The sequence below is a fragment of the Castanea sativa genome, chromosome 11 (genome assembly GCF_040712315.1).
Source record: "Castanea sativa cultivar Marrone di Chiusa Pesio chromosome 11, ASM4071231v1".
Classification (NCBI taxonomy): domain Eukaryota; kingdom Viridiplantae; phylum Streptophyta; class Magnoliopsida; order Fagales; family Fagaceae; genus Castanea; species Castanea sativa.
The window spans coordinates 36,440,137-36,450,216 of NC_134023.1; the positions used below are offsets into that span (position 1 = coordinate 36,440,137).

At 37.4% G+C, this 10,080-nt stretch overlaps 1 protein-coding gene across 2 annotated transcripts; it reads right to left on the minus strand.

The window, feature by feature from the left end:
- Window positions 1-342: 342 nt before the first annotated feature.
- Window positions 343-9,852, minus strand: LOC142615676 (uncharacterized). Of its 2 annotated transcripts, none has more exons than XM_075788433.1 (6): window positions 9,642-9,852; window positions 9,387-9,495; window positions 6,653-6,800; window positions 6,390-6,547; window positions 1,610-1,734; window positions 343-1,308 (listed from the first exon to the last, which is right to left on the minus strand). In XM_075788433.1, the coding sequence occupies exons 1-6, from the start codon at window positions 9,669-9,671 to the stop codon at window positions 496-498; spliced, it is 1,383 nt and encodes a 460-aa protein (XP_075644548.1). In that variant the 5' UTR covers window positions 9,672-9,852; the 3' UTR covers window positions 343-495. The 2 variants fall into 2 exon arrangements, with proteins under 2 accessions (XP_075644548.1, XP_075644549.1); XM_075788434.1 differs by having other exon boundaries at window positions 6,653-6,797; window positions 9,642-9,828.
- Window positions 9,853-10,080: the final 228 nt, after the last annotated feature.

Genomic DNA, 10,080 nt, shown 5'->3' on the forward strand with positions numbered 1-10,080 from the left:
TTTGAGCTTACCAAACAAGTTTTTTGTGACTAGAAACAGAAAATAGCCCTTGAAAACAGACAACTGATAAAAAAAATAATTACCAAACATACCCTCGAACTTGTTTGGAAAACTGCTCCTCATATACAAGAAGTGGCTGGAGCTGCCAAATACAAATTTTCCCCAAAATGGGAAGGACCTCACATAGTGGAAGAAGCACATCAGAGTTGACATTATTGGCTGAAAGATTAGGCAAGTATAAAGGCATATAGCCCCATTAGCAGAGCTCACCTTAAGAAATACCATGCTTAATCTTGTAAAAATATCTTTTGTTTCCATGATGTTAAACTGATGTTATAATCATTAGAAACAAAGTTTTTTTTTTATTCAGTTACTTTATATTCTATTGTTCATGATATGCAAGCAAAGTTTAATATTCTAACTGAATAAAGCATAGAAAAATTTATAATACAATCATGTAGCCTTTTAAGACCATAAAATATTACAACTTGAAAATTAAATAATGTTTGTGAGAAAACCAATATTTTCAAAAGAGAAGTCTGGGTGGCTCAGAGCTCCTAACTCGCCTTCCAACTTTTCAATTTCTTTCCTCAAAGAACTGCGTTCTACTGTGACATCTTCCAACTGAGCTTGAAGGGCAGAACTGACTTCTTGCTTGGATGCCAATTCCACTTGAAGCTGAGCGATTGAAGTGCCGTGTACCTCTAAAGCTGACACTGTTTCCTTCACTTTGTTGATACAAGAGCTTTCTTTAGCTCTCAACTCGCGGAGTGAGGACAAGGAAGCATGAATAGAGGGTCCTGCCCTCTTTAAATCCCTTAATACAGTGACACGGCTCTTTAACCAGCCGACATTGACACTTAAGCCCTCGACCTCACTCAGTGTGGAAAGGAAGTCATCAAGGGGAAGAGCTAGACAATTCTCTTTGCCTTTTGATTGCAGTTGGGACACTACAAACCCAATTTGCCCCAAAAGAAAGCCCCTAAGAGACAGTGTCCACTTGTTAGCATCCTTCATCGTCTCAGGATATTTTGAGAGCAACTGAGAACATGTTGCTCTCAAATCAGGAGAAAGCAATGAGAACAATGGATCAGAGTCTGTCTGGGTGCTTTCACCCTCTTGGTCCTTGGAAGTAGCTTCTGCAAAGTCTTCTTTCTCCTGAGGATTTTCGGCATACACCCCATTTGAATATCCCCTTTTAGCATTGGATTCAGTTTCCTTATTAGAAGTCATTTCTTGTATAGAAGCCTCTAGGGTGGAAGGAATGACTTTTGTTTTGGTTTGAGCCCGGGGAACAGATTCTGCAACCTGTCAAAGGTCAAAAGGGAGAAAAAAAGAAAAAGTTACTTACCGGGAAAACATCATTATGAACCAACAAAATGGTGTAAACTAGAACCCAATCCAATACATAAGCTGGTTAAGCATGAGTCAAACGATAACCAGACATGGCTGTATGCCAGTTCTACTGACATAGAACAAATATTAGCCCCCTGGAAGATTTCAAAACACTACCATAGTCATTATATATTGTTTGGGCTTGTCTATAGTAGAATTTTAACTGACTTTTATTTTACAAATTGATAATGTACTTGTTAAAAACTCTACGTACGGCAGCTTCAACTATGCATGTGTTGTTCACAAGATAACCTCTACCAGGGTCATAAAGTTCACCAAGAGGCACGAATGAAGTGAAACCCCAATCTCTCTCACGTGCATTGAACTGGCCCTGTGTTTCTGCAAGATGCAAAAGGAGGGTAACTGTCACTATGGATAAAATTTGAAATAAAAAGCACAACCCTACCCTAGGAGAGGGCTCTCAAAACCTAGGTAAATTCATCACACGCAAAATAATCATTACTTTTTGTCCTTGGCATCCTAAATGTCTTGGTATTACATTCAACGTATTTGTCATGCACAAACCTTGTCACCATGCCATGATCTCAGCTTTAGTTACTATATAACAATATCTGTTTTTTTTCAGTTAATTATAGGTTTGCTAATGAGCTATACTGAAATTAGTTATGTAACCCACCAAGTCACTGTCTCTATGGTGCTTTACTTCATATAATTATCGAAATTATATACAAACATATATATATATATATATAGACAGATATATATATATATATATATATATATAAAGAGAGAGAGAGAGAGAGAGAGAGAGAGAGAGAGCACAAGTACATATGCCATATATACATACTTCACTTAGAAATTAGAATCTTTTAAGTGGTTCAAAAGTAGAGAATTTTAAAAAGCATTACATTGAAGGCTTCCAAGTGCATTTATCCAATCATCAGATCATAAAAATAAAGACTTGGGTAAATTCTGGTTGAATTCAACACATTTAAAATTTTGAACACTTGATTATTAGGCTCTTGCAAAAAAAGTAAAACAAAGAAGACAGCACCAAATCTTGCAACTAACCTCTAAGACAAAATCTTCCTTGCTCAATACACTATTATCCACAGAAATGTCACAAATTTAAATTTCCACGCAATAAATAGAAGATACAAAAAAGAAAAGATAGAACACTGATAAATAAAAATCAAATTACATGTGTAGCAAGAAACACAGAGAAGAAGCTAAAACTAGATCCTCAATCAAAAAGTCAGCCAAGACCATCAAGGTGCAAGCCTGTCTTGCCTTTCCTATAAAAAATTGTTGGTGAACCAATCCTACACTATCAAGCTCATCTCAGTGCCATCAAAATTCAACCATTGTCAAAACTTATCAGCACCATCCATTCTACAAAATAAATCACCATTGCATTTAACCCAATCACCCATCCCCCATTTAGATCTTTGTGACAAAATTAAAGGAAATTTATCACTGCCTTAATGTGCCAAGCCCACCACTACTCTCATCGAAGACCACCCATCACCACTGCTACAGCCTCTAAGCCACAATTCCCACAATGAGAGCATGAATTAAAAACAGTGTTTGTTGAGTGGTTGCAACGTGGTTGTGAGAAGTCCTATTAGTGGTGAAACAGACAAAAGCGACATTTAAGAGTAGAACCTGGCCTTTGGGGCAGGTAGTGGGGAGGCTTTGAAACAAACAGGCAGGATAATGGTGGGTTGGATTTTTCTTGCTGCATTTGAAGTGAGGAGGTTGGAGAGCAGTGGATGGGGATTTATCAGATTAGGGATCCAGCTAGCATGAGAATATGTTTATTCTATTTCTTTTTTTCTTTTTTTTAACAACCCAATGTAGATAATGTCGGGCCAAGTTGCTCTTTGACACCTGATATATTGCACTTCTCCCCCTGTATTTTGATAAGTAATATAACTTAATTGAAAGTCAGCTTGGCACATTAAGTATCGATGTAGATGGGGATTTATCAGATTATGGATCCAGCTAGCATGAGAATATGTTATTCTATTTCATTTAATTTTCTTTTTAACAACTCGATGTAAGTAATGTAGGGCCAAGTTGCTCTTTGACACTTGAAATATTGCACCTCCTCCCCCTTTTTTTTTTGATAAGTAATATAACTTCATTGAAAGTCGGCTGGGCACATTCAGTATCAGTGTGGATGGGGATTTATCAGATTAGGGATCCAGCTAGCATGAGAATATGTTATTCTATTTCATTTAATTTTCTTTATAACAACCCGATGTAAATAATGTCAGGCCAAGTTGCTCTTTGACCCTTGAAATATTGCACCTCCTTCCCCCCCCCCCCCCCCCCTTTTTTTGACAAGTAATATAACTTCATTGAAAGCCGGGAGAACCAAGTATGTGAAAGGCAACAACGATACTTTACGTCCCAAAATATCTACCAATGCTTCTACATTCTGCGTTGCCCACCAAGACCAATTCTGATTATCTTTAAAACCTAAAATAGCCTGAAATAACAAAAACACATTTCAAATGCCACATCATTTCTGGTTCAGCCCCTCAAACTATTAACATATCATCCACAGGAGTAGATGTTAGGTCATAAACACAGTATCATATGAATTCCTAAGTGTGAATCCCGAAATATAATCCCCGGTTGCCCTATCTCAGACCTCATAAACAGTGGAAATAACCACTCGGACTAACATTCACTTGTACAGAAAAAAAGAGTAAATATACCAATAATAAACCCACCTCCCTCGCGCAGCACTGAAAAGAAACCATCACAACATATAGATGAGAAAATCCAAATTTAAATGATCATAGGCTTTTTCCCAATCTAGTTCACACAATACCCCTGACTTGCCAATCCTCGGTCTACTATCCAAACTTTGGTCTATCTAAGCCAACCTGCCTCCTCTTCATCAATAGCTGAAAAATGTAACCCATCCAACAAAGGGCGCCTAACTCCATCTTCAGCATACAAATGCTGATGAAACTGTACTATCTTTGCATTAATTCCAGCCAGTTGAGAACACTTCCCCATCCACAAATAAACAGCATATGGTGATGGAAAAACAGTGTTCTTATCCCCTTCCATAATCCATAGTGCTCAAGATTTTTGCCTCAAAACTTAATTCCTCCATTAAGATCTTCTACTCAAGTTCTACAATTGCCTAGTCTTTCAGCATTTAAAAGGGGTCTTTGTCCTCGATCACATTCAGCATCTGGATGCTCTCTAATAAACAATTCTTCTTCCCTACCACATTACCGAACTCCTTGTCTTTCCACTTCTTTAGATCCACTTTAAGTGCTTTCAGTTTTTTCATAAGTACAAAACTAGCCATGAACATTAGAGGAATCCCACCACATCTTTACCTTGTCTATAAACCTCTCAGCTTTTAACCATATATTTTTGAACCCAAAAGGACTCCTACCCTTCTGTATAAACCCGCACTCCAAGATAATAGGAAAATGATCAGAAAGCAACATGGCAGTATTCATTGCACTTTCTGAGGGACATTATCCTCCAAAGATGGGGGAGAACAGTAATTTATACATTCTGGACCTTGAATGAATATTAGACAATGTGAAGCTGCCTCCCTCCATTGGAATATCCATGAACTTCACAACTACTAGTGATATGAATGCTCAAAATGAAGCCACCAAAGGGAAGAAGTTTTAAACTTTATATCAATTTATGGCAACTACTTTGAAGTCATCCCACCAAAACCAATCACTAACAACAAACAAGCCAAGGCTTTGTTTGAAGACAGTAATGGTCTAAAGAAATAAAAATTGTGCGCACACATGCACATGCATATGCACGCACATATCCTTAAGGTCCATCTAGAGAGAGAAAGAGAGGTGTCAATTACTTAAACCAATGACAAAAGAATGCAGCATAAATTTATTTACACTACATATCGTTCAGATCCATCCAATTGTGCATGCAAGCGGAAACACATCCTTAAGCTCCATCCACACACACACACACACAGGTGTTAATCAGTAAAATCAATGACATTAGGAATGTCGCATAAATTCATTACTAAATATCTTTAAAATCTATCCCTCCCAAAAAAAAAAAAAAAACAACAACAACAACAAAGAGCTACAACCACCAGTTTCCCATAGTGGATGCACATTAAAGAAGACTGTCCCCCTCTACTCTCAAAAATCTAATCAATCTCATCAGCTCCTAAATGTCCAGCTCTCTCCTCCAATGAAGCCTCCACCAAGGCAACAACTCAGACAAGTCTGCCCTCAACCTAGTAGCCCAACAACCTTCACCATCAAAAGACTCAAATCAACGACAACAAATGGTCTACTATTGAACACATGAGAAAAACCTCGACATTCATAATTTTTTTTAAAGTAGAGAAATCCTCAATCTTTGCAATTTGAAAGGTAAATGCACCAGCACCTTAATAAAATTATTATTCTTGTTGCATTGCTTCATTTCAAAGTTAATTTAGGATTTCAATATTGGGTTAGGGATATTTTTTGAGTGGGTCTTGTAGGCAATATTGGTGAGACCAAGTACACTAAAGAAGTGGACAAGAGGACACAATGCTTTTTCATTCACAATTGGTAGAAAAGACAATAAACAAAGGCATGCAGATCAAATCACAGTTCATTGACATTGGAGCAATGCATCCTAAACAGTTGGGCGGCATTGTTATACAGAATGTTGCAATTGTATGAGGTTTTCTTTCTACCACTAATATACTTACCATATTTGATGCATAAAGCCACACCAGTTCATGAACACTCGTGCCCACACAAAAACTTCTCTTTAGTATACGATGACCCATTTACAAGAGCGGATGCCCCAACCAACCACAGAAAATGAATTTGTATGATACCATCCTAAATCCTCTCCAAAATGTTCATCAAGGTTCAAAACAAGTATGCAAAGTACTTCTACACTAGCACAGGATATGATAGTAAGATCATAGAAGGACAAAACACAGTAGTGTCCAATTTTATCAATATACTAAATAAAAACCAATTTTCTATATGAGAACAGTGGAGAGAGTATACCTTTTCTAATTGAGTATTTATTATGGATCTGGTTGATAACAGATAAGCTGAACTGGGCATATCTACTCCAGCCATAAGGCAAATTCGTTGAATCTGCAACACCTAGATACATAGACAAATGATCGACATTGTTCCCCTTTGGGAAGACTAGTATTCGCCTGCCAAGGGCAATTAAACGCAGATCATAACAATCAGTTAACAAACATAAGCCAACGTAAGGGATATGGATGTAATTGCTGTAACAAATGGAGAGATCCAAATACCATTTGTAGCCTCCGACAAAAAAAACATCAGAGTAGAGCCTCTTTCTATTACGCCTTGAGAAATTATCAATTGTCCAAGTGAACCTCACAGATGATGGATCATTTACGGCCTGAGCTTCCACTGTGCTTGTGGTTTCTGCTTGAGCTACTAAAACAATTCACATAAAAAACCTAATCAAACACCAAGTTCCGATTCATACGCAAAGAAAAGTACAAAGCCAAAAGTAATTAAGATAATACATCTCAAAAATTGTATTATACAATAACTAGTGTTAGTTGAGCCTGGTACAAAGATTTAAATTGATGCATTTAGAGTATTTGGATCAATTAAACAAAGGGTATACTTCAATCAAATTAATTAAAAAAATAAAAAGTCAAATATAAACCCTTAGGATCTGTTTAGATGCCACTTATTTTGCTAAAATTGAAAACTTATTGCTAAAAGTACTGTAAATAAAGGTAAAAGTTAGTTGAAATAGTACAGTGAGACCCATGAATAATGCCAAAAAATGCAGTGGGGCTATGAATAGTAGCAAAAATAAGTTGAATAGTGAAATAATTTATAATTTTAATCCACATCTAAACACACACTTAAAATATCAACACCATCGGCCCAATTATTTCTGGAGAAAGCATCACCTAGAAATTATAATACAAGAATAAAATCCTCAACCTTGTAGCAATTTGTACTCAACAAAAGGGACTAATAGCCAAAATAACTTAAATGACTACATTGCAAATATATAGTTCTCTGATTTCATCAATTCACTTAGCAACCATAGTTGTTAGTATCAGACAATAAACACACATCAAACAATACATATTGAATCTTTTGTACTTCTTCTTGAAGACATTAAAATCATCGGTTCCTCTTTTTTTCCTAAAAGTCTGGCAATATGTTTTGTAATATAATCCAGGAGCTTAAAACATGGTTTAACATCTTTATGAGTTTGTGCTGGGTAGTTTTTTTTTTATTTTTTATAAGTAAGAAGAGAATATTATTAATAAAATAAAAGCAAGAAAAATACAAGGAGTTCACGGTAGTGAATGAAGGAAGAAAAGAAACAGAAAGACAGAAACAGCCCCTAACATATTCTAATAGACAAAAGAAAATCCATAAGGGTAGAGCAATCCGAGAAACCCTAACAACGAGACCAATTAAAGAGAGTCCGTTGGCAAAGCTCTAATAACTGAACCACAGTTTTCCCCTCATCTTCAAAAGACCGCCGATTCCGTTTAGTCCAAATGGTCCATAATAAACAGACTGGAACCAAATTCCAAATATCAGAACTATGCTTCCCAAGCCAATTATACCAACAAAATAATAAGTCCGCCGCTGAACCTGGCATGACCCAATCAATCCCAAACAGTCAAAGCATATACATCCACAAAGAATGAGTTATCGGACAAAAGAGTAACAGGTGATCCACAGATTCCGCATTACAGTAGCAAATACAACAACGATTCGCCAAAGGGAGACCACGAAGCATAAGGTTATCCAAGGTAAGAATTTGACCATGAGCTGTTGTCCACGTGAAAAAGCCATCCTTTAAGGAACTTTAGCTTTCCAAATGCCCTTCCAAGGAAAAGTGGAAGGAGCTGCATTTCAAATCTTATGATAAAAAGACCGAATATCAAATCTCCTACTTCCATTAAGATCCCACCAGTAAGTCTAATGGAGGGACAAGGATCATTTGTGGCTACAAAGTTGTGGCCCTTTGCATTCGTTTTATTTGTAGTTTCTTGAATTATGCCTAGGACTATCCACCCAACCCGGAAAACCGACCAACTCGAGCAATCCGCCAGAACCCGAACCGAAAACTGGCCGAACCGACCACTCCGACGTTGGTTGCGGGTCGCCGCCCACAAAACCCAACACCTTCGGGTCGGTTGGCGGGTTTCCTCCCCCAAAACCCAAGCCACCCGACCCGATCATAAAACCAAAAACTTCCAGCGATATTCGAAGGATTTTCGACGAAAACTTACAAAAACCAGCGGTATTTGGAGTTCTCCAGCAAAGATTACTTGAAATCCCATCAGATCCGACAAAATCTCGTCCAAATCTAGTCCAGTTCCAGCGAGATCTCGTCATGATCCGGCCAGATCTTGATGGATCCGGCGATCACCAGCAATAGAACCCAAAACCCGACGAGTCCCGAACCGCCCGATCTGACTAGCACTCCGGGTCGGTTTTGGGTTCCATTTTCACCCACCCGAAAGTTTCAGGTCGAGTCCAGGTTGGGCACAAACGTGACCCAGCCCGACCCGTGGACACCCCTAATTATGCCAAATACATTTGTGCAATTTGCTTTGGGGTGTAAGTCTATAAAAGCTTGAAAGGCTACGCCTTTACACATTTTGTGGACTATATCGTGAGAAATGAAAAACGTGACTTATAACCGTGTGGCAGGCACGCCGTATTAATGTCATCAAACAATCCACGTTACGATCATTTAATTTAATGGATTGGATGAGGATTCATTGTATTCATAAAAAAAAAAGTAAGTCTAGGAGTAGGAAGTGACTAAATGTCAAAGATTATTCAAAAACTATAAATTAAAAGACGACGATAACGATAACGACAAGATTGATTTGGATTATTGAAAATGAACAACATATCGTAAAATTACATTTTTTATTCAAAATTCGAGAGTTAATTAGATTAATTCAATATGTCACACTATCCCCTTATATATACTTTTAAAAATCAAAAATCGCGTTTAACTTATCGAACCTGCCATGGGCTGAGGGCCTTCGAGCAAGTCGGTGTTCGGAACTAACATCTCATCATCCTCCTGTTTCGGCTGCAGCTGCTGCTGCGGCTGCGGCTGAGGCTGCTGTTGCTGCAAAAAAAAAAAAAAACAAAAGAATTCAATATCAAGTACTCGGATCCGGAGCTCCGAAAGAGAGAGTTGTGACTTTATGGATCAAAATTGATTTGAATTGAAAAGATTATTTATAGAGGGAGAGTTGTGGATTTGGGAATTACATCTAACGGTGGAGAAGTCATCAGAGTCATGAGTGGTCGATTGATGAATCAGAGACCGAAAAAGAGAGAAAGAGGAGTCTGCAACAAGTTAAGCAAAGAAAATTGACTTGAGGTTTATTTTCCAGAAAAACCCCAAAAGAAAGAAGGAAAAAGATGGAATGGGGATCAACAAAGAAAAGAAAAGGCCGCCTGACTCTCTGGGTTTAAAAATATTTTTATCACAAATTTCAACTCAACACTAAAATTACTATTTTCTCCCGACAATAATAACATGTAACAATTTGACACCTAAAATTTGTTATAAAAATGTTATAAATATATTATTTCTCTTTTTTATTATATGAAATTTGCCAGTTCAGGACTTCGAGTTTTCGGTTTTTACTCGCCAGTTCAAAACTAGCAAGTAGAATTTGCAATAGTCTTTTTTATACTTTATTAT

Coding starts and splice junctions, on each gene's coding strand:
- LOC142615676 (XM_075788433.1), bottom strand. CDS start 9,671: ATGACTCTGATGACTTCTCCACCGTTAGAT. Junction 6,548..6,652: donor TTTGTCGGAGGCTACAAATG/GTATTTGGATCT, acceptor TGCCCTTGGCAG/GCGAATACTAGTCTTCCCAA. Junction 1,735..6,389: donor TAAATACTCAATTAGAAAAG/GTATACTCTCTC, acceptor TGCATCTTGCAG/AAACACAGGGCCAGTTCAAT.